This window comes from Triturus cristatus, chromosome 11 (assembly GCF_964204655.1).
Source record: "Triturus cristatus chromosome 11, aTriCri1.1, whole genome shotgun sequence".
NCBI lineage: Eukaryota > Metazoa > Chordata > Amphibia > Caudata > Salamandridae > Triturus > Triturus cristatus.
Window position 1 is genome coordinate 1145718787 of NC_140594.1, and position 25873 is coordinate 1145744659.

The 25873-nt window shown below is 32.2% G+C and overlaps 1 protein-coding gene across 1 annotated transcript in view; it reads left to right on the forward strand.

The window, feature by feature from the left end:
- The window catches only part of LOC146788603 (receptor-type tyrosine-protein phosphatase H-like), a 184265-nt gene that overhangs the window by 38256 nt on the left and 120136 nt on the right, over positions 1-25873 (forward strand). Inside the window, exon 3 of the mRNA XM_085633175.1 lies at positions 2885-3139. Within this exon, the coding sequence (XP_085489301.1) occupies positions 2885-3139 (255 nt within the window). The remainder of the gene's footprint in view (positions 1-2884; positions 3140-25873) is intronic.

Genomic DNA, 25873 nt, shown 5'->3' on the forward strand with positions numbered 1-25873 from the left:
GTCTCTGATTAACACATATTTTGCAAGGCAGGCTAAATGTCTGGTAAGTATAAATTACATCTGTACCTAAATACAGTATCAGTTATAAATTGTGGGATTTTTTTTCTAGAATTAATGGGATTAAGTTACAGTTGCTCACAGTTGGGGGTTGTGAAAACGTTATTATAACTGAAGAGATGTCATTGGAAATATTTGTATTGCTCTTCTGGGAATTTATATTCTTTAGTACAAGTTTCAAGTTTTTGAATACCAAATCAATGCACCAGAGGTGTTAGAAAGTGTCTCACTCTATTAGAGATCTATCATGGCAATTCTTCCCAATGACAGGTAACTTTAAAAAAAAATTCTGTAGTTTGTCAGGTGCGAAAAATATTTCTGACAAATATGTAAAGGGTTCTCTGAGTGATACTTCACATTCTATTTTTCTATTTCAGTACCCAATGTAACCAACATTCTAAGTTTGACAGACATCACCATAGATTCAATTTCTTTGAGCTGGCTACCACCGACTGGCAACAATAGCACCTATTTAGTACAAGTTTTAGGGAATCCAGCATCAAATGTAACAACATTGTATGAAAATGTGTCCATCACAAATTTAATACCTGGCAACCTGTACACCTTCAAAGTCTCTGCTGTGGGTGGAAATGGTGTACTTGGAAAAGACAGTGTATTATCGGAATTCACAGGTAAGCGTCTTCTATGTAAACTATGTATATTTTGATAGATGTGCCATTATTAAATGTAATAACACAATTGCGAATGTTTTTAAATGCCAGTGTTAGCTGCCTATATACCTGTAACTGCTGAGGATAATCCAACTTCAACGAGCAGAGACAATGCCATCACACCTTCTCAAAATAAGTGATACAATAGGTGCTATTTGTCTGCTGCTATGAGGTTTTCAATTTTTGAAATCTATCCTCAAGAAAATTCCCAATTAAAATGCTACACCAGAAAGATTGACATGCCACACCAAATTGGAATTTTTTAAGCAAAGTTCTGCTTAGGCTTTTGAGTTTAAGCTATTTGAAGTCATTTCACAAGAAAAGATCTTGCGTGTTTGAGAAAGTGACTAATTTCTCAGGTATTCTAAAATAGCCCTTGTAGTGTGCCTGATTATGTACATTAGCAATCGATTTTCTGGAGTAATCAAAAGAATATTGTTTAAGCACGAATAACATTTTCTATATTGAATGTTTTAAATGAAGATATGTGATGAAATGCTCAATTGAAAAGCATTTTCTCTGTTTTTATAAATATTAGGCATCATTGAATTATGCACAAAGATATGTTATCTATGCTTCTTCCTGGAAACTTAAGTGATCACAATCATGTCAGGAGTGCATTTACATGCTTTCCCAACATGTGAATCTATTGCTCTAAGTGAATGACTACAAATGTCTGAGAGTAGGAATATATTGTTATATTTCAAACACATGAATGCATACACACCTTCCATGCTAGTATATTTGAACTCAGTCAGGTAATCCACATACGCAAGCCCATTTACTGAAATGGTCTCCTCACCACTTTTGAAGTTTCTACTTTTAAATTATTTTTTCTGCTGACTGTGTTGAGTTATAGAGATTTTTTTTTGGTAAGCTGCTTTCCTCAGCAGAAACGTTTTACAATGAGTTTGTTATTATCATTTTCATGAGAACACCTCTTTAGCTGTAAAATTGATGAACACAAAGTCATGGTTGCACTTTGAATCTCTATACATGTGGTTATTTGAATTTAAACCCACGTAAGATTGGTTTAGTGCACATTTAAATACAATGAAAAAGCATTGTTTAAATGCTTCATTATTATGTGTAAATATCAACCTGGGATACTGCTGCAAATACCATGTACTCTTCTAATTATGACATAAGACAAAAGATATCTGTGAGAATATTTTATAAATACAGCTATGTATTTTGAATATATTCGTAATTACTTATTTATAGAACTTTGTCAGTTTCTGTTGAATGAAAATAGTTATTGCATGCTGTCGTCTGCGAAATCAGTAAAATAGAAAGAATCATATAATTCCTACTTATGAGAAAAACATCAATAACAGTTGATCTGCTATAAAGTAACAGAGATGTCATTTAAAAAAAAAAAGACTAGCAAAAGGTATTTTCAGAACAAGTGATCAGTAATATCTGAAATCAAATCATTCCCATTCCAATACAAAAATCAAATACAAAATATATGTCAACAAGTTAAAATGGATAAAATCATTAACTCATTATTCTAAGAGTTCATTTGATCAAATGCAAGGCCATATAAAGTGCATAAACTGCTAGCTATAAAGGGATTTAGTAGAATAGACATTTGAAAAATAACTGGAGCAGTTGGAACAATCTGCACTCCTGATTTGAAACATTCCATCTCATCAACATTTTACATCACACATTAAATCACAATCTATATGTACTCATTTTATTGAACAATATTAGATAGTCTCTGATTAACACATATTTTGCAAGGCAGGCTAAATGTCTGGTAAGTATAAATTACATCTGTACCTAAATACAGTATCAGTTATAAATTGTGGGATTTTTTTTCTAGAATTAATGGGATTAAGTTACAGTTGCTCACAGTTGGGGGTTGTGAAAACGTTATTATAACTGAAGAGATGTCATTGGAAATATTTGTATTGCTCTTCTGGGAATTTATATTCTTTAGTACAAGTTTCAAGTTTTTGAATACCAAATCAATGCACCAGAGGTGTTAGAAAGTGTCTCACTCTATTAGAGATCTATCATGGCAATTCTTCCCAATGACAGGTAACTTTAAAAAAAAATTCTGTAGTTTGTCAGGTGCGACAAATATTTCTGACAAATATGTAAAGGGTTCTCTGAGTGATACTTCACATTCTATTTTTCTATTTCAGTACCCAATGTAACCAACATTCTAAGTTTAACAGACATCACCATAGATTCAATTTCTTTGAGCTGGCTACCACCGACTGGCAACAAAAGCACCTATTTAGTACAAGTTTTAGGGAATCCAGCATCAAATGTAACAACATTGTATGAAAATGTGTCCATCACAAATTTAATACCTGGCAACCTGTACACCTTCAAAGTCTCTGCTGTGGGTGGAAATGGTGTACTTGGAAAAGACATTGTATTATCGGAATTCACAGGTAAGCGTCTTCTATGTAAACTATGTATATTTTGATAGATGTGCCATTATTAAATGTAATAACACAATTGCGAATGTTTTTAAATGCCAGTGTTAGCTGCCTATATACCTGTAACTGCTGAGGATAATCCAACTTCAACGAGCAGAGACAATGCCATCACACCTTCTCAAAATAAGTGATACAATAGGTGCTATTTGTCTGCTGCTATGAGGTTTTCAATTTTTGAAATCTATCCTCAAGAAAATTCCCAATTAAAATGCTACACCAGAAAGATTGCCATGCCACACCAAATTGGAATTTTTTAAGCAAAGTTCTGCTTAGGCTTTGAGTTTAAGCTATTTGAAGTCATTTCACAAGAAAAGATCTTGCGTGTTTGAGAAAGTGACTAATTTCTCAGGTATTCTAAAATAGCCCTTGTAGTGTGCCTGATTATTTACATTAGCAATCGATTTTCTGGAGTAATCAAAAGAATATTGTTTAAGCACGAATAACATTTTCTATATTGAATGTTTTAAATGAAGATATGTGATGAAATGCTCAATTGAAAAGCATTTTCTCTGTTTTTTTTAAATAATAGGCATCATTGAATTATGCACAAAGATATGTTATCTATGCTTCTTCCTGGAAACTTAAGTGATCACAATCATGTCAGGAGTGCATTTACATGCTTTCTCAACATGTGAATCTATTGCTCTAAGTGAATGACTACAAATGTCTGAGAGTAGGAATATATTGTTAAATTTCAAACACATGAATGCATACACACCTTCTATGCTAGTATATTTGAACTCAGTCAGGTAATCCACATACGCAAGCCCCTTTACTGAAATGGTCTCCTCACCACTTTTGAAGTTTCTACTTTAAAATTATTTTTTCTGCTGACTGTGTTGAGTTATAGAGATTTTTTTTTGGTAAGCTGCTTTCCTCAGCAGAAACGTTTTACAATGAGTTTGTTATTATCATTTTCATGAGAACACCTCTTTAGCTGTAAAATTGATGAACACAAAGTCATGGTTGCACTTTGAATCTCTATACATGTGGTTATTTGAATTTAAACCCACATAAGATTGGTTTAGTGCACATTTAAATACAATGAAAAAGCATTGTTTAATTGCTTCATTATTATGTGTAAATATCAACCTGGGATACTGCTGCAAATACCATGTACTCTTCTAATTATGACATAAGACAAAAGATATCTGTGAGAATATTTTATAAATACAGCTATGTATTTTAAATATATTCGTAATTACTTATTTATAGAACTTTGTCAGTTTCTGTTGAATGAAAATAGTTATTGCATGCTGTCGTCTGTGAAATCAGTAAAATAGAAAGAATCATATAATTCCTACTTATGAGAAAAACATCAATAACAGTTGATCTGCTATAAAGTAACAGAGATGTCATTTTAAAAAAAATAGACTAGCAAAAGGTATTTTCAGAACAAGTGATCAGTAATATCTGAAATCAAATCATTCCCATTCCAATACAAAAATCAAATACAAAATATATGTCAACAAGTTAAAATGGATAAAATCATTAACTCATTATTCTAAGAGTTCATTTGATCAAATGCAAGGCCATATAAAGTGCATAAACTGCTAGCTATAAAGGGATTTAGTAGAATAGACATTTAAAAAATAACTGGAGCAGTTGGAACAATCTGCACTCCTGATTTGAAACATTCCATCTCATCAACATTTTACATCACACATTAAATCACAATCTATATGTACTTATTTTATTGAACAATATTAGATAGTCTCTGTTTAACACATATTTTGCAAGGCAGGCTAAATGTCTGGTAAGTATAAATTACATCTGTACCTAAATACAGTATCAGTTATAAATTGTGGGATTTTTTTTCTAGAAGTAATGGGATTAAGTTACAGTTGCTCACAGTTGGGGGTTGTGAAAACGTTATTATAACTGAAGAGATGTCATTGGAATTATTTGTATTGCTCTTCTGGGAATTTATATTCTTTAGTACAAGTTTCTAGTTTTTGAATACCAAATCAATGCACCAGAGGTGTTAGAAAGTGTCTCACTCTATTAGAGATCTATCATGGCAATTCTTCCCAATGACAGGTAACTTTAAAAAACAAATTCTGTGGTTTGTCAGGTGTGGAAAATATTTCTGACAAATATGTAAAGGGTTCTCTGAGTGATACTTCACATTCTTTTTTTCTATTTCAGTACCCAATGTAACCAACAATCTAAGTTTGACAGACATCACCATTGATTCAATTTCTTTGAGCTGGCTACCACCGACTGGCAACAAAAGCACCTATTTAGTACAAGTTTTAGGGAATCCAGCATCAAATGTAACAACATTGTATGAAAATGTGTCCATCACAAATTTAATATCTGGCAACATGTACACCTTCAAAGTCTCTGCTGTGGGTGGAAATGGTGTACTTGGAAAAGACAGTGTATTATCGGAATTTACAGGTAAGCGTCTGCTATGTAAACTATGTATATTTTGATAGATTTGCCATTATTAAATGTAATAACACAATTGCGAATGTTTTTAAATGCCAGTGTTAGCTGCCTATATACCTGTAACTGCTGAGGATAATCCAACTTCAACGAGCAGAGACAATGCCATCACACCTTCTCAAAATAAGTGATACAATAGGTGTTATTTGTCTACTGCTATGAGGTTTTCAATTTTTGAAATCTATCATCAAGAAAATTCCCAATTAAAATGCTACACCAGAAAGATTGACATGCCACACCAAATTGGAATTTTTTAAGCAAAGTTCTGCTTAGGCTTTTGAGTTTAAGCTATTTGAAGTCATTTCACAAGAAAAGATCTTGCGTGTTTGAGAAAGTGACTAATTTCTCAGGTATTCTAAAATAGCCCTTGTAGTGTGCCTGATTATATACATTAGCAATCGATTTTCTGGAGTAATCAAAAGAATATTGTTTAAGCACGAATAACATTTTCTATATTGAATGTTTTAAATGAAGATATGTGATGAAATGCTCAATTGAAAAGCATTTTCTCTGTTTTTATAAATATTGGGCATCATTGAATTATGCACAAAGATGTGTTATCTATGCTTCTTCCTGGAAACTTAAGTGATCACAATCATGTCAGGAGTGCATTTACATGCTTTCCCAACATGTCAATCTATTGCTCTAAGTGAATGACTACAAATGTCTGAGAGTAGGAATATATTGTTAAATTTCAAACACATGAATGCATACACACCTTCTATGCTAGTATATTTGAACTCAGTCAGGTAATCCACATACGCAAGCCCCTTTACTGAAATGGTCTCCTCACCACTTTTGAAGTTTCTACTTGAAAATTATTTTTTCTGCTGACTGTGTTGAGTTATAGAGATTTTTTTGGTAAGCTGCTTTCCTCAGCAGAAACGTTTTACAATGAGTTTGTTATTATCATTTTCATGAGAACACCTCTTTAGCTGTAAAATTGATGAACACAAAGTCATGGTTGCACTTTGAATCTCTATACATGTGGTTATTTGAATTTAAACCCACATAAGATTGGTTTAGTGCACATTTAAATACAATGAAAAAGCATTGTTTAAATGCTTCATTATTATGTGTAAATATCAACCTGGGATACTGCTGCAAATACCATGTACTCTTCTAATTATGACATAAGACAAAAGATATCTGTGAGAATATTTTATAAATACAGCTATGTATTTTGAATATATTCGTAATTACTTATTTATAGAACTTTGTCAGTTTCTGTTGAATGAAAATAGTTATTGCATGCTGTCGTCTGCGAAATCAGTAAAATAGAAAGAATCATATAATTCCTACTTATGAGAAAAACATCAATAACAGTTGATCTGCTATAAAGTAACAGAGATGTCATTTAAAAAAAAAAGACTAGCAAAAGGTATTTTCAGAACAAGTGATCAGTAATATCTGAAATCAAATCATTCCCATTCCAATACAAAAATCAAATACAAAATATATGTCAACAAGTTAAAATGGATAAAATCATTAACTCATTATTCTAAGAGTTCATTTGATCAAATGCACGGCCATATAAAGTGCATAAACTGCTAGCTATAAAGGGATTTAGTAGAATAGACATTTAAAAAATAACTGGAGCAGTTGGAACAATCTGCACTCCTGATTTGAAACATTCCATCTCATCAACATTTTACATCACACATTAAATCACAATCTATATGTACTCATTTTATTGAACAATATTAGATAGTCTCTGATTAACACATATTTTGCAAGGCAGGCTAAATGTCTGGTAAGTATAAATTACATCTGTACCTAAATACAGTATCAGTTATAAATTGTGGGATTTTTTTTCTAGAATTAATGGGATTAAGTTACAGTTGCTCACAGTTGGGGGTTGTGAAAACGTTATTATAACTGAAGAGATGTCATTGGAAATATTTGTATTGCTCTTCTGGGAATTAATATTCTTTAGTACAAGTTTCAAGTTTTTGAATACCAAATCAATGCACCAGAGGTGTTAGAAAGTGTCTCACTCTATTAGAGATCTATCATGGCAATTCTTCCCAATGACAGGTAACTTTAAAAAAAAATTCTGTAGTTTGTCAGGTGCGAAAAATATTTCTGACAAATATGTAAAGGGTTCTCTGAGTGATACTTCACATTCTATTTTTCTATTTCAGTACCCAATGTAACCAACATTCTAAGTTTGACAGACATCACCATAGATTCAATTTCTTTGAGCTGGCTACCACCGACTGGCAACAAAAGCACCTATTTAGTACAAGTTTTAGGGAATCCAGCATCAAATGTAACAACATTGTATGAAAATGTGTCCATCACAAATTTAATACCTGGCAACCGGTACACCTTCAAAGTCTCTGCTGTGGGTGGAAATGGTGTACTTGGAAAAGACATTGTATTATCGGAATTCACAGGTAAGCGTCTTCTATGTAAACTATGTATATTTTGATAGATGTGCCATTATTAAATGTAATAACACAATTGCGAATGTTTTTAAATGCCAGTGTTAGCTGCCTATATACCTGTAACTGCTGAGGATAATCCAACTTCAACGAGCAGAGACAATGCCATCACACCTTCTCAAAATAAGTGATACAATAGGTGCTATTTGTCTGCTGCTATGAGGTTTTCAATTTTTGAAATCTATCCTCAAGAAAATTCCCAATTAAAATGCTACACCAGAAAGATTGCCATGCCACACCAAATTGGAATTTTTTAAGCAAAGTTCTGCTTAGGCTTTGAGTTTAAGCTATTTGAAATCATTTCACAAGAAAAGATCTTGCGTGTTTGAGAAAGTGACTAATTTCTCAGGTATTCTAAAATAGCCCTTGTAGTGTGCCTGATTATGTACATTAGCAATCGATTTTCTGGAGTAATCAAAAGAATATTGTTTAAGCACGAATAACATTTTCTATATTGAATGTTTTAAATGAAGATATGTGATGAAATGCTCAATTGAAAAGCATTTTCTCTGTTTTTATAAATATTAGGCATCATTGAATTATGCACAAAGATATGTTATCTATGCTTCTTCCTGGAAACTTAAGTGATCACAGTGATGTTAGGAGTGCATTTACATGCTTTCCCAACATGTGAATCTATTGCTCTAAGTGAATGACTACAAATGTCTGAGAGTAGGAATATATTGTTAAATTTCAAACACATGAATGCATACACACCTTCCATGCTAGTATATTTGAACTCAGTCAGGTAATACACATACGCAAGCCCCTTTACTGAAATGGTCTCCTCACCACTTTTGAAGTTTCTACTTTTAAATTATTTTTTCTGCTGACTGTGTTGAGTTATAGAGATTTTTTTTTGGTAAGCTGCTTTCCTCAGCAGAAACGTTTTACAATGAGTTTGTTATTATCATTTTCATGAGAACACCTCTTTAGCTGTAAAATTGATGAACACAAAGTCATGGTTGCACTTTGAATCTCTATACATGTGGTTATTTGAATTTAAACCCACATAAGATTGGTTTAGTGCACATTTAAATACAATGAAAAAGCATTGTTTAAATGCTTCATTATTATGTGTAAATATCAACCTGGGATACTGCTGCAAATACCATGTACTCTTCTAATTATGACATAAGACAAAAGATATCTGTGAGAATATTTTATAAATACAGCTATGTATTTTGAATATATTCGTAATTACTTATTTATAGAACTTTGTCAGTTTCTGTTGAATGAAAATAGTTATTGCATGCTGTCGTCTGCGAAATCAGTAAAATAGAAAGAATCATATAATTCCTACTTATGAGAAAAACATCAATAACAGTTGATCTGCTATAAAGTAACAGAGATGTCATTTAAAAAAAAAAAAAGACTAGCAAAAGGTATTTTCAGAACAAGTGATCAGTAATATCTGAAATCAAATCATTCCCATTCCAATACAAAAATCAAATACAAAATATATGTCAACAAGTTAAAATGGATAAAATCATTAACTCATTATTCTAAGAGTTCATTTGATCAAATGCAAGGCCATATAAAGTGCATAAACTGCTAGCTATAAAGGGATTTAGTAGAATAGACATTTAAAAAATAACTGGAGCAGTTGGAACAATCTGCACTCCTGATTTGAAACATTCCATCTCATCAACATTTTACATCACACATTAAATCACAATCTATATGTACTCATTTTATTGAACAATATTAGATAGTCTCTGATTAACACATATTTTGCAAGGCAGGCTAAATGTCTGGTAAGTATAAATTACATCTGTACCTAAATACAGTATCAGTTATAAATTGTGGGATTTTTTTTCTAGAATTAATGGGATTAAGTTACAGTTGCTCACAGTTGGGGGTTGTGAAAACGTTATTATAACTGAAGAGATGTCATTGGAAATATTTGTATTGCTCTTCTGGGAATTAATATTCTTTAGTACAAGTTTCAAGTTTTTGAATACCAAATCAATGCACCAGAGGTGTTAGAAAGTGTCTCACTCTATTAGAGATCTATCATGGCAATTCTTCCCAATGACAGGTAACTTTAAAAAAAAATTCTGTAGTTTGTCAGGTGCGAAAAATATTTCTGACAAATATGTAAAGGGTTCTCTGAGTGATACTTCACATTCTATTTTTCTATTTCAGTACCCAATGTAACCAACATTCTAAGTTTGACAGACATCACCATAGATTCAATTTCTTTGAGCTGGCTACCACCGACTGGCAACAAAAGCACCTATTTAGTACAAGTTTTAGGGAATCCAGCATCAAATGTAACAACATTGTATGAAAATGTGTCCATCACAAATTTAATACCTGGCAACCTGTACACCTTCAAAGTCTCTGCTGTGGGTGGAAATGGTGTACTTGGAAAAGACATTGTATTATCGGAATTCACAGGTAAGCGTCTTCTATGTAAACTATGTATATTTTGATAGATGTGCCATTATTAAATGTAATAACACAATTGCGAATGTTTTTAAATGCCAGTGTTAGCTGCCTATATACCTGTAACTGCTGAGGATAATCCAACTTCAACGAGCAGAGACAATGCCATCACACCTTCTCAAAATAAGTGATACAATAGGTGCTATTTGTCTGCTGCTATGAGGTTTTCAATTTTTGAAATCTATCCTCAAGAAAATTCCCAATTAAAATGCTACACCAGAAAGATTGCCATGCCACACCAAATTGGAATTTTTTAAGCAAAGTTCTGCTTAGGCTTTGAGTTTAAGCTATTTGAAATCATTTCACAAGAAAAGATCTTGCGTGTTTGAGAAAGTGACTAATTTCTCAGGTATTCAAAAATAGCCCTTGTAGTGTGCCTGATTATGTACATTAGCAATCGATTTTCTGGAGTAATCAAAAGAATATTGTTTAAGCACGAATAACATTTTCTATATTGAATGTTTTAAATGAAGATATGTGATGAAATGCTCAATTGAAAAGCATTTTCTCTGTTTTTATAAATATTAGGCATCATTGAATTATGCACAAAGATATGTTATCTATGCTTCTTCCTGGAAACTTAAGTGATCACAGTGATGTTAGGAGTGCATTTACATGCTTTCCCAACATGTGAATCTATTGCTCTAAGTGAATGACTACAAATGTCTGAGAGTAGGAATATATTGTTAAATTTCAAACACATGAATGCATACACACCTTCCATGCTAGTATATTTGAACTCAGTCAGGTAATACACATACGCAAGCCCCTTTACTGAAATGGTCTCCTCACCACTTTTGAAGTTTCTACTTTTAAATTATTTTTTCTGCTGACTGTGTTGAGTTATAGAGATTTTTTTTTGGTAAGCTGCTTTCCTCAGCAGAAACGTTTTACAATGAGTTTGTTATTATCATTTTCATGAGAACACCTCTTTAGCTGTAAAATTGATGAACACAAAGTCATGGTTGCACTTTGAATCTCTATACATGTGGTTATTTGAATTTAAACCCACATAAGATTGGTTTAGTGCACATTTAAATACAATGAAAAAGCATTGTTTAAATGCTTCATTATTATGTGTAAATATCAACCTGGGATACTGCTGCAAATACCATGTACTCTTCTAATTATGACATAAGACAAAAGATATCTGTGAGAATATTTTATAAATACAGCTATGTATTTTGAATATATTCGTAATTACTTATTTATAGAACTTTGTCAGTTTCTGTTGAATGAAAATAGTTATTGCATGCTGTCGTCTGCGAAATCAGTAAAATAGAAAGAATCATATAATTCCTACTTATGAGAAAAACATCAATAACAGTTGATCTGCTATAAAGTAACAGAGATGTCATTTAAAAAAAAAAAGACTAGCAAAAGGTATTTTCAGAACAAGTGATCAGTAATATCTGAAATCAAATCATTCCCATTCCAATACAAAAATCAAATACAAAATATATGTCAACAAGTTAAAATGGATAAAATCATTAACTCATTATTCTAAGAGTTCATTTGATCAAATGCAAGGCCATATAAAGTGCATAAACTGCTAGCTATAAAGGGATTTAGTAGAATAGACATTTAAAAAATAACTGGAGCAGTTGGAACAATCTGCACTCCTGATTTGAAACATTCCATCTCATCAACATTTTACATCACACATTAAATCACAATCTATATGTACTCATTTTATTGAACAATATTAGATAGTCTCTGATTAACACATATTTTGCAAGGCAGGCTAAATGTCTGGTAAGTATAAATTACATCTGTACCTAAATACAGTATCAGTTATAAATTGTGGGATTTTTTTTCTAGAATTAATGGGATTAAGTTACAGTTGCTCACAGTTGGGGGTTGTGAAAACGTTATTATACCTGAAGAGATGTCATTGGAAATATTTGTATTGCTCTTCTGGGAATTTATATTCTTTAGTACAAGTCTCAAGTTTTTGAATACCAAATCAATGCACCAGAGGTGTTAGAAAGTGTCTCACTCTATTAGAGATCTATCATGGCAATTCTTCCCAATGACAGGTAACTTTAAAAAAAAATTCTGTAGTTTGTCAGGTGCGAAAAATATTTCTGACAAATATGTAAAGGGTTCTCTGAGTGATACTTCACATTCTATTTTTCTATTTCAGTACCCAATGTAACCAACATTCTAAGTTTGACAGACATCACCATAGATTCAATTTCTTTGAGCTGGCTACCACCGACTGGCAACAATAGCACCTATTTAGTACAAGTTTTAGGGAATCCAGCATCAAATGTAACAACATTGTATGAAAATGTGTCCATCACAAATTTAATACCTGGCAACCTGTACACCTTCAAAGTCTCTGCTGTGGGTGGAAATGGTGTACTTGGAAAAGACAGTGTATTATCGGAATTCACAGGTAAGCGTCTTCTATGTAAACTATGTATATTTTGATAGATGTGCCATTATTAAATGTAATAACACAATTGCAAATGTTTTTAAATGCCAGTGTTAGCTGCCTATATACCTGTAACTGCTGAGGATAATCCAACTTCAACGAGCAGAGACAATGCCATCACACCTTCTCAAAATAAGTGATACAATAGGTGCTATTTGTCTGCTGCTATGAGGTTTTCAATTTTTGAAATCTATCCTCAAGGAAATTCCCAATTAAAATGCTACACCAGAAAGATTGACATGCCACACCAAATTGGAATTTTTTAAGCAAAGTTCTGCTTAGGCTTTGAGTTTAAGCTATTTGAAGTCATTTCACAAGAAAAGATCTTGCGTGTTTGAGAAAGTGACTAATTTCTCAGGTATTCTAAAATAGCCCTTGTAGTGTGCCTGATTATGTACATTAGCAATCGATTTTCTGGAGTAATCAAAAGAATATTGTTTAAGAACCAATAACATTTTCTATATTGAATGTTTTACATGAAGATATGTGATGAAATGCTCAATTGAAAAGCATTTTCTCTGTTTTTATAAATATTAGGCATCATTGAATTATGCACAAAGATATGTTATCTATGCTTCTTCCTGGAAACTTAAGTGATCACAGTCATGTTAGGAGTGCATTTACATGCTTTCCCAACATGTGAATCTATTGCTCTAAGTGAATGACTACAAATGTCTGAGAGTAGGAATATATTGTTAAATTTCAAACACATGAATGCATACACACCTTCCATGCTAGTATATTTGAACTCAGTCAGGTAATCCACATACGCAAGCCCCTTTACTGAAATGGTCTCCTCACCACTTTTGAAGTTTCTACTTTTAAATTATTTTTTCTGCTGACTTTGTTGAGTTATAGAGATTTTTTTTTGGTAAGCTGCTTTCCTCAGCAGAAACGTTTTACAATGAGTTTGTTATTATCATTTTCATGAGAACACCTCTTTAGCTGTAAAATTGATGAACACAAAGTCATGGTTGCACTTTGAATCTCTATACATGTGGTTATTTGAATTTAAACCCACATAAGATTGGTTTAGTGCACATTTAAATACAATGAAAAAGCATTGTTTAAATGCTTCATTATTATGTGTAAATATCAACCTGGGATACTGCTGCAAATACCATGTACTCTTCTAATTATGACATAAGACAAAAGATATCTGTGAGAATATTTTATAAATACAGCTATGTATTTTCAATATATTCGTAATTACTTATTTATAGAACTTTGTCAGTTTCTGTTGAATGAAAATAGTTATTGCATGCTGTCGTCTGCGAAATCAGTAAAATAGAAAGAATCATATAATTCCTACTTATGAGAAAAACATCAATAACAGTTGATCTGCTATAAAGTAACAGAGATGTCATTTAAAAAAAAAAAAGACTAGCAAAAGGTATTTTCAGAACAAGTGATCAGTAATATCTGAAATCAAATCATTCCCATTCCAATACAAAAATCAAATACAAAATATATGTCAACAGGTTAAAATGGATAAAATCATTCACTCTTTATTCTAAGAGTTCATTTGATCAAATGCAAGGCCATATAAAGTGCATAAACTGCTAGCTATACAGGGATTTAGTAGAATAGACATTTAAAAAATAACTGGAGCAGTTGGAACAATCTGCACTCCTGATTTGAAACATTCCATCTCATCAACATTTTACATCACACATTAAATCACAATGTATATGTACTCATTTTATTGAACAATATTAGATAGTCTCTGATTAACACATATTTTGCAAGGCAGGCTAAATGTCTGGTAAGTATAAATTACATCTGTACCTAAATACAGTATCAGTTATAAATTGTGGGATTTTTTTTTCTAGAATTAATGGGATTAAGTTACAGTTGCTCACAGTTGGGGGTTGTGAAAACGTTATTATAACTGAAGAGATGTCATTGGAAATATTTGTATTGCTCTTCTGGGAATTTATATTCTTTAGTACAAAGTTTCTAGTTTTTGAATACCAAATCAATGCACCAGAGGTGTTAGAAAGTGTCTCACTCTATTAGAGATCTATCATGGCAATTCTTCCCAATGACAGGTAACTTTAAAAAACAAATTCTGTGGTTTGTCAGGTGTGGAAAATATTTCTGACAAATATGTAAAGGGTTCTCTGAGTGATACTTCACATTCTTTTTTTCTATTTCAGTACCCAATGTAACCAACAATCTAAGTTTGACAGACATCACCATTGATTCAATTTCTTTGAGCTGGCTACCACCGACTGGCAACAAAAGCACCTATTTAGTACAAGTTTTAGGGAATCCAGCATCAAATGTAACAACATTGTATACAAATGTGTCCATCACAAATTTAATATCTGGAAACATGTACACCTTCAAAGTCTCTGCTGTAGGTGGAAATGGTGTACTTGGAAAAGACAGTGTATTATCGGAATTTACAGGTAAGCGTCTGCTATGTAAACTATGTATATTTTGATAGATGTGCCATTATTAAATGTAATAACACAATTGCGAATGTTTTTAAATGCCAGTGTTAGCTGCCTATATACCTGTAACTGCTGAGGATAATCCAACTTCAACGAGCAGAGACAATGCCATCACACCTTCTCAAAATAAGTGATACAATAGGTGCTATTTGTCTGCTGCTATGAGGTTTTCAATTTTTGAAATCTATCCTCAAGAAAATTCCCAATTAAAATGCTACACCAGAAAGATTGACATGCCACACCAAATTGGAATTTTTTAAGCAAAGTTCTGCTTAGGCTTTTGAGTTTAAGCTATTTGAAGTCATTTCACAAGAAAAGATCTTGCGTGTTTGAGAAAGTGACTAATTTCTCAGGTATTCTAAAATAGCCCTTGTAGTGTGCCTGATTATGTACATTAGCAATCGATTTTCTGGAGTAATCAAAAGAATATTGTTTAAGCACGAATAACATTTTCTATATTGAATGTTTTAAATGAAGATATGTGATGAAATGCTCAATTGAAAAGCATTTTCTCTGTTTTTATAAATATTAGGCATCATTGAATTATGCACAAAGATATGTTATCTATGCTTCTTCCTGGAAACTTAAGTGATCACAATCATGTCAGGAGTGCATTTACATGCTTTCCCAACATGTGAATCTATTGCTCTAAGTGAATGACTACAAATGTCTGAGAGTAGGAATATATTGTTATATTTCAAACACATGAATGCATACACACCTTCCATGCTAGTATATTTGAACTCAGTCAGGTAATCCACATACGCAAGCCCCTTTACTGAAATGGTCTCCTCACCACTTTTGAAGTTTCTACTTTTAAATTATTTTTTCTGCTGACTGTGTTGAGTTATAGAGATTTTTTTTTGGTAAGCTGCTTTCCTCAGCAGAAACGTTTTACAATGAGTTTGTTATTATCATTTTCATGAGAACACCTCTTTAGCTGTAAAATTGATGAACACAAAGTCATGGTTGCACTTTGAATCTCTATACATGTGGTTATTTGAATTTAAACCCACATAAGATTGGTTTAGTGCACATTTAAATACAATGAAAAAGCATTGTTTAAATGCTTCATTATTATGTGTAAATATCAACCTGGGATACTGCTGCAAATACCATGTACTCTTCTAATTATGACATAAGACAAAAGATATCTGTGAGAATATTTTATAAATACAGCTATGTATTTTGAATATATTCGTAATTACTTATTTATAGAACTTTGTCAGTTTCTGTTGAATGAAAATAGTTATTGCATGCTGTCGTCTGCGAAATCAGTAAAATAGAAAGAATCATATAATTCCTACTTATGAGAAAAACATCAATAACAGTTGATCTGCTATAAAGTAACAGAGATGTCATTTAAAAAAAAAAAAAGACTAGCAAAAGGTATTTTCAGAACAAGTGATCAGTAATATCTGAAATCAAATCATTCCCATTCCAATACAAAAATCAAATACAAAATATATGTCAACAAGTTAAAATGGATAAAATCATTAACTCATTATTCTAAGAGTTCATTTGATCAAATGCAAGGCCATATAAAGTGCATAAACTGCTAGCTATAAAGGGATTTAGTAGAATAGACATTTAAAAAATAACTGGAGCAGTTGGAACAATCTGCACTCCTGATTTGAAACATTCCATCTCATCAACATTTTACATCACACATTAAATCACAATCTATATGTACTCATTTTATTGAACAATATTAGATAGTCTCTGATTAACACATATTTTGCAAGGCAGGCTAAATGTCTGGTAAGTATAAATTACATCTGTACCTAAATACAGTATCAGTTATAAATTGTGGGATTTTTTTCTAGAATTAATGGGATTAAGTTACAGTTGCTCACAGTTGGGGGTTGTGAAAACGTTATTATAACTGAAGAGATGTCATTGGAAATATTTGTATTGCTCTTCTGGGAATTTATATTCTTTAGTACAAGTTTCAAGTTTTTGAATACCAAATCAATGCACCAGAGGTGTTAGAAAGTGTCTCACTCTATTAGAGATCTATCATGGCAATTCTTCCCAATGACAGGTAACTTTAAAAAAAAATTCTGTAGTTTGTCAGGTGCGAAAAATATTTCTGACAAATATGTAAAGGGTTCTCTGAGTGATACTTCACATTCTATTTTTCTATTTCAGTACCCAATGTAACCAACATTCTAAGTTTGACAGACATCACCATAGATTCAATTTCTTTGAGCTGGCTACCACCGACTGGCAACAAAAGCACCTATTTAGTACAAGTTTTAGGGAATCCAGCATCAAATGTAACAACATTGTATGAAAATGTGTCCATCACAAATTTAATACCTGGCAACCTGTACACCTTCAAAGTCTCTGCTGTGGGTGGAAATGGTGTACTTGGAAAAGACATTGTATTATCGGAATTCACAGGTAAGCGTCTTCTATGCAAACTATGTATATTTTGATAGATGTGCCATTATTAAATGTAATAACACAATTGCGAATGTTTTTAAATGCCAGTGTTAGCTGCCTATATACCTGTAACTGCTGAGGATAATCCAACTTCAACGAGCAGAGACAATGCCATCACACCTTCTCAAAATAAGTGATACAATAGGTGCTATTTGTCTGCTGCTATGAGGTTTTCAATTTTTGAAATCTATCCTCAAGAAAATTCCCAATTAAAATGCTACACCAGAAAGATTGCCATGCCACACCAAATTGGAATTTTTTAAGCAAAGTTCTGCTTAGGCTTTGAGTTTAAGCTATTTGAAGTCATTTCACAAGAAAAGATCTTGCGTGTTTGAGAAAGTGACTAATTTCTCAGGTATTCTAAAATAGCCCTTGTAGTGTGCCTGATTATTTACATTAGCAATCGATTTTCTGGAGTAATCAAAAGAATATTGTTTAAGCACGAATAACATTTTCTATATTGAATGTTTTAAATGAAGATATGGGATGAAATGCTCAATTGAAAAGCATTTTCTCTGTTTTTTTTAAATAATAGGCATCATTGAATTATGCACAAAGATATGTTATCTATGCTTCTTCCTGGAAACTTAAGTGATCACAATCATGTCAGGAGTGCATTTACATGCTTTCCCAACATGTGAATCTATTGCTCTAAGTGAATGACTACAAATGTCTGAGAGTAGGAATATATTGTTAAATTTCAAACACATGAATGCATACACACCTTCTATGCTAGTATATTTGAACTCAGTCAGGTAATCCACATACGCAAGCCCCTTTACTGAAATGGTCTCCTCACCACTTTTGAAGTTTCTACTTTAAAATTATTTTTTCTGCTGACTGTGTTGAGTTATAGAGATTTTTTTTTGGTAAGCTGCTTTCCTCAGCAGAAACGTTTTACAATGAGTTTGTTATTATCATTTTCATGAGAACACCTCTTTAGCTGTAAAATTGATGAACACAAAGTCATGGTTGCACTTTGAATCTCTATACATGTGGTTATTTGAATTTAAACCCACATAAGATTGGTTTAGTGCACATTTAAATACAATGAAAAAGCATTGTTTAATTGCTTCATTATTATGTGTAAATATCAACCTGGGATACTGCTGCAAATACCATGTACTCTTCTAATTATGACATAAGACAAAAGATATCTGTGAGAATATTTTATAAATACAGCTATGTATTTTAAATATATTCGTAATTACTTATTTATAGAACTTTGTCAGTTTCTGTTGAATGAAAATAGTTATTGCATGCTGTCGTCTGTGAAATCAGTAAAATAGAAAGAATCATATAATTCCTACTTATGAGAAAAACATCAATGACAGTTGATCTGCTATAAAGTAACAGAGATGTCATTTTAAAAAAAATAGACTAGCAAAAGGTATTTTCAGAACAAGTGATCAGTAATATCTGAAATCAAATCATTCCCATTCCAATACAAAAATCAAATACAAAATATATGTCAACAAGTTAAAATGGATAAAATCATTAACTCATTATTCTAAGAGTTCATTTGATCAAATGCAAGGCCATATAAAGTGCATAAACTGCTAGCTATAAAGGGATTTAGTAGAATAGACATTTAAAAAATAACTGGAGCAGTTGGAACAATCCGCACTCCTGATTTGAAACATTCCATCTCATCAACATTTTACATCACACATTAAATCACAATCTATATGTACTTATTTTATTGAACAATATTAGATAGTCTCTGTTTAACACATATTTTGCAAGGCAGGCTAAATGTCTGGTAAGTATAAATTACATCTGTACCTAAATACAGTATCAGTTATAAATTGTGGGATTTTTTTTCTAGAAGTAATGGGATTAAGTTACAGTTGCTCACAGTTGGGGGTTGTGAAAACGTTATTATAACTGAAGAGATGTCATTGGAATTATTTGTATTGCTCTTCTGGGAATTTATATTCTTTAGTACAAGTTTCTAGTTTTTGAATACCAAATCAATGCACCAGAGGTGTTAGAAAGTGTCTCACTCTATTAGAGATCTATCATGGCAATTCTTCCCAATGACAGGTAACTTTAAAAAACAAATTCTGTGGTTTGTCAGGTGTGGAAAATATTTCTGACAAATATGTAAAGGGTTCTCTGAGTGATACTTCACATTCTTTTTTTCTATTTCAGTACCCAATGTAACCAACAATCTAAGTTTGACAGACATCACCATTGATTCAATTTCTTTGAGCTGGCTACCACCGACTGGCAACAAAAGCACCTATTTAGTACAAGTTTTAGGGAATCCAGCATCAAATGTAACAACATTGTATGAAAATGTGTCCATCACAAATTTAATATCTGGCAACATGTACACCTTCAAAGTCTCTGCTGTGGGTGGAAATGGTGTACTTGGAAAAGACAGTGTATTATCGGAATTTACAGGTAAGCGTCTTCTATGTAAACTATGTATATTTTGATAGATGTGCCATTATTAAATGTAATAACACAATTGCGAATGTTTTTAAATGCCAGTGTTAGCTGCCTATATACCTGTAACTGCTGAGGATAATCCAACTTCAACGAGCAGAGACAATGCCATCACACCTTCTCAAAATAAGTGATACAATAGGTGCTATTTGTCTACTGCTATGAGGTTTTCAATTTTTGAAATCTATCATCAAGAAAATTCCCAATTAAAATGCTACACCAGAAAGATTGACATGCCACACCAAATTGGAATTTTTTAAGCAAAGTTCTGCTTAGGCTTTTGAGTTTAAGCTATTTGAAGTCATTTCACAAGAAAAGATCTTGCGTGTTTGAGAAAGTGACTAATTTCTCAGGTATTCTAAAATAGCCCTTGTAGTGTGCCTGATTATATACATTAGCAATCGATTTTCTGGAGTAATCAAAAGAATATTGTTTAAGCACGAATAACATTTTCTATATTGAATGTTTTAAATGAAGATATGTGATGAAATGCTCAATTGAAAAGCATTTTCTCTGTTTTTATAAATATTGGGCATCATTGAATTATGCACAAAGATGTGTTATCTATGCTTCTTCCTGGAAACTTAAGTGATCACAATCATGTCAGGAGTGCATTTACATGCTTTCCCAACATGTCAATCTATTGCTCTAAGTGAATGACTACAAATGTCTGAGAGTAGGAATATATTGTTAAATTTCAAACACATGAATGCATACACACCTTCTATGCTAGTATATTTGAACTCAGTCAGGTAATCCACATACGCAAGCCCCTTTACTGAAATGGTCTCCTCACCACTTTTGAAGTTTCTACTTGAAAATTATTTTTTCTGCTGACTGTGTTGAGTTATAGAGATTTTTTTGGTAAGCTGCTTTCCTCAGCAGAAACGTTTTACAATGAGTTTGTTATTATCATTTTCATGAGAACACCTCTTTAGCTGTAAAATTGATGAACACAAAGTCATGGTTGCACTTTGAATCTCTATACATGTGGTTATTTGAATTTAAACCCACATAAGATTGGTTTAGTGCACATTTAAATACAATGAAAAAGCATTGTTTAAATGCTTCATTATTATGTGTAAATATCAACCTGGGATACTGCTGCAAATACCATGTACTCTTCTAATTATGACATAAGACAAAAGATATCTGTGAGAATATTTTATAAATACAGCTATGTATTTTGAATATATTCGTAATTACTTATTTATAGAACTTTGTCAGTTTCTGTTGAATGAAAATAGTTATTGCATGCTGTCGTCTGCGAAATCAGTAAAATAGAAAGAATCATATAATTCCTACTTATGAGAAAAACATCAATAACAGTTGATCTGCTATAAAGTAACAGAGATGTCATTTAAAAAAAAAAAGAATAGCAAAAGGTATTTTCAGAACAAGTGATCAGTAATATCTGAAATCAAATCATTCCCATTCCAATACATAAATCAAATACAAAATATATGTCAACAAGTTAAAATGGATAAAATCATTAACTCATTATTCTAAGAGTTCATTTGATCAAATGCAAGGCCATATAAAGTGCATAAACTGCTAGCTATAAAGGGATTTAGTAGAATAGACATTTAAAAAATAACTGGAGCAGTTGGAACAATCTGCACTCCTGATTTGAAACATTCCATCTCATCAACATTTTACATCACACATTAAATCACAATCTATATGTACTCATTTTATTGAACAATATTAGATAGTCTCTGATTAACACATATTTTGCAAGGCAGGCTAAATGTCTGGTAAGTATAAATTACATCTGTACCTAAATACAGTATCAGTTATAAATTGTGGGATTTTTTTTCTAGAATTAATGGGATTAAGTTACAGTTGCTCACAGTTGGGGGTTGTGAAAACGTTATTATAACTGAAGAGATGTCATTGGAAATATTTGTATTGCTCTTCTGGGAATTAATATTCTTTAGTACAAGTTTCAAGTTTTTGAATACCAAATCAATGCACCAGAGGTGTTAGAAAGTGTCTCACTCTATTAGAGATCTATCATGGCAATTCTTCCCAATGACAGGTAACTTTAAAATAAAATTCTGTAGTTTGTCAGGCGCGAAAAATATTTCTGACAAATATGTAAAGGGTTCTCTGAGTGATACTTCACATTCTATTTTTCTATTTCAGTACCCAATGTAACCAACATTCTAAGTTTGACAGACATCACCATAGATTCAATTTCTTTGAGCTGGCTACCACCGACTGGCAACAAAAGCACCTATTTAGTACAAGTTTTAGGGAATCCAGCATCAAATGTAACAACATTGTATGAAAATGTGTCCATCACAAATTTAATACCTGGCAACCTGTACACCTTCAAAGTCTCTGCTGTGGGTGGAAATGGTGTACTTGGAAAAGACATTGTATTATCGGAATTCACAGGTAAGCGTCTTCTATGTAAACTATGTATATTTTGATAGATGTGCCATTATTAAATGTAATAACACAATTGCGAATGTTTTTAAATGCCAGTGTTAGCTGCCTATATACCTGTAACTGCTGAGGATAATCCAACTTCAACGAGCAGAGACAATGCCATCACACCTTCTCAAAATAAGTGATACAATAGGTGCTATTTGTCTGCTGCTATGAGGTTTTCAATTTTTGAAATCTATCCTCAAGAAAATTCCCAATTAAAATGCTACACCACAAAGATTGCCATGCCACACCAAATTGGAATTTTTTAAGCAAAGTTCTGCTTAGGCTTTGAGTTTAAGCTATTTGAAGTCATTTCACAAGAAAAGATCTTGCGTGTTTGAGAAAGTGACTAATTTCTCAGGTATTCTAAAATAGCCCTTGTAGTGTGCCTGATTATGTACATTAGCAATCGATTTTCTGGAGTAATCAAAAGAATATTGTTTAAGCACGAATAACATTTTCTATATTGAATGTTTTAAATGAAGATATGTGATGAAATGCTCAATTGAAAAGCATTTTCTCTGTTTTTTTTAAATAATAGGCATCATTGAATTATGCACAAAGATATGTTATCTATGCTTCTTCCTGGAAACTTAAGTGATCACAATCATGTCAGGAGTGCATTTACATGCTTTCCCAACATGTGAATCTATTGCTCTAAGTGAATGACTACAAATGTCTGAGAGTAGGAATATATTGTTAAATTTCAAACACATGAATGCATACACACCTTCTATGCTAGTATATTTGAACTCAGTCAGGTAATCCACATACGCAAGCCCCTTTACTGAAATGGTCTCCTCACCACTTTTGAAGTTTCTACTTTAAAATTATTTTTTCTGCTGACTGTGTTGAGTTATAGAGATTTTTTTTTGGTAAGCTGCTTTCCTCAGCAGAAACGTTTTACAATGAGTTTGTTATTATCATTTTCATGAGAACACCTCTTTAGCTGTAAAATTGATGAACACAAAGTCATGGTTGCACTTTGAATCTCTATACATGTGGTTATTTGAATTTAAACCCACATAAGATTGGTTTAGTGCACATTTAAATACAATGAAAAAGCATTGTTTAATTGCTTCATTATTATGTGTAAATATCAACCTGGGATACTGCTGCAAATACCATGTACTCTTCTAATTATGACATAAGACAAAAGATATCTGTGAGAATATTTTATAAATACAGCTATGTATTTTAAATATATTCGTAATTACTTATTTATAGAACTTTGTCAGTTTCTGTTGAATGAAAATAGTTATTGCATGCTGTCGTCTGTGAAATCAGTAAAATAGAAAGAATCATATAATTCCTACTTATGAGAAAAACATCAATAACAGTTGATCTGCTATAAAGTAACAGAGATGTCATTTTAAAAAAAATAGACTAGCAAAAGGTATTTTCAGAACAAGTGATCAGTAATATCTGAAATCAAATCATTCCCATTCCAATACAAAAATCAAATACAAAATATATGTCAACAAGTTAAAATGGATAAAATCATTAACTCATTATTCTAAGAGTTCATTTGATCAAATGCAAGGCCATATAAAGTGCATAAACTGCTAGCTATAAAGGGATTTAGTAGAATAGACATTTAAAAAATAACTGGAGCAGTTGGAACAATCTGCACTCCTTATTTGAAACATTCCATCTCATCAACATTTTACATCACACATTAAATCACAATCTATATGTACTTATTTTATTGAACAATATTAGATAGTCTCTGTTTAACACATATTTTGCAAGGCAGGCTAAATGTCTGGTAAGTATAAATTACATCTGTACCTAAATACAGTATCAGTTATAAATTGTGGGATTTTTTTTCTAGAAGTAATGGGATTAAGTTACAGTTGCTCACAGTTGGGGGTTGTGAAAACGTTATTATAACTGAAGAGATGTCATTGGAATTATTTGTATTGCTCTTCTGGGAATTTATATTCTTTAGTACAAGTTTCTAGTTTTTGAATACCAAATCAATGCACCAGAGGTGTTAGAAAGTGTCTCACTCTATTAGAGATCTATCATGGCAATTCTTCCCAATGACAGGTAACTTTAAAAAACAAATTCTGTGGTTTGTCAGGTGTGGAAAATATTTCTGACAAATATGTAAAGGGTTCTCTGAGTGATACTTCACATTCTTTTTTTCTATTTCAGTACCCAATGTAACCAACAATCTAAGTTTGACAGACATCACCATTGATTCAATTTCTTTGAGCTGGCTACCACCGACTGGCAACAAAAGCACCTATTTAGTACAAGTTTTAGGGAATCCAGCATCAAATGTAACAACATTGTATGAAAATGTGTCCATCACAAATTTAATATCTGGCAACATGTACACCTTCAAAGTCTCTGCTGTGGGTGGAAATGGTGTACTTGGAAAAGACAGTGTATTATCGGAATTTACAGGTAAGCGTCTTCTATGTAAACTATGTATATTTTGATAGATGTGCCATTATTAAATGTAATAACACAATTGCGAATGTTTTTAAATGCCAGTGTTAGCTGCCTATATACCTGTAACTGCTGAGGATAATCCAACTTCAACGAGCAGAGACAATGCCATCACACCTTCTCAAAATAAGTGATACAATAGGTGCTATTTGTCTACTGCTATGAGGTTTTCAATTTTTGAAATCTATCATCAAGAAAATTCCCAATTAAAATGCTACACCAGAAAGATTGACATGCCACACCAAATTGGAATTTTTTAAGCAAAGTTCTGCTTAGGCTTTTGAGTTTAAGCTATTTGAAGTCATTTCACAAGAAAAGATCTTGCGTGTTTGAGAAAGTGACTAATTTCTCAGGTATTCTAAAATAGCCCTTGTAGTGTGCCTGATTATATACATTAGCAATCGATTTTCTGGAGTAATCAAAAGAATATTGTTTAAGCACGAATAACATTTTCTATATTGAATGTTTTAAATGAAGATATGTGATGAAATGCTCAATTGAAAAGCATTTTCTCTGTTTTTATAAATATTGGGCATCATTGAATTATGCACAAAGATGTGTTATCTATGCTTCTTCCTGGAAACTTAAGTGATCACAATCATGTCAGGAGTGCATTTACATGCTTTCCCAACATGTC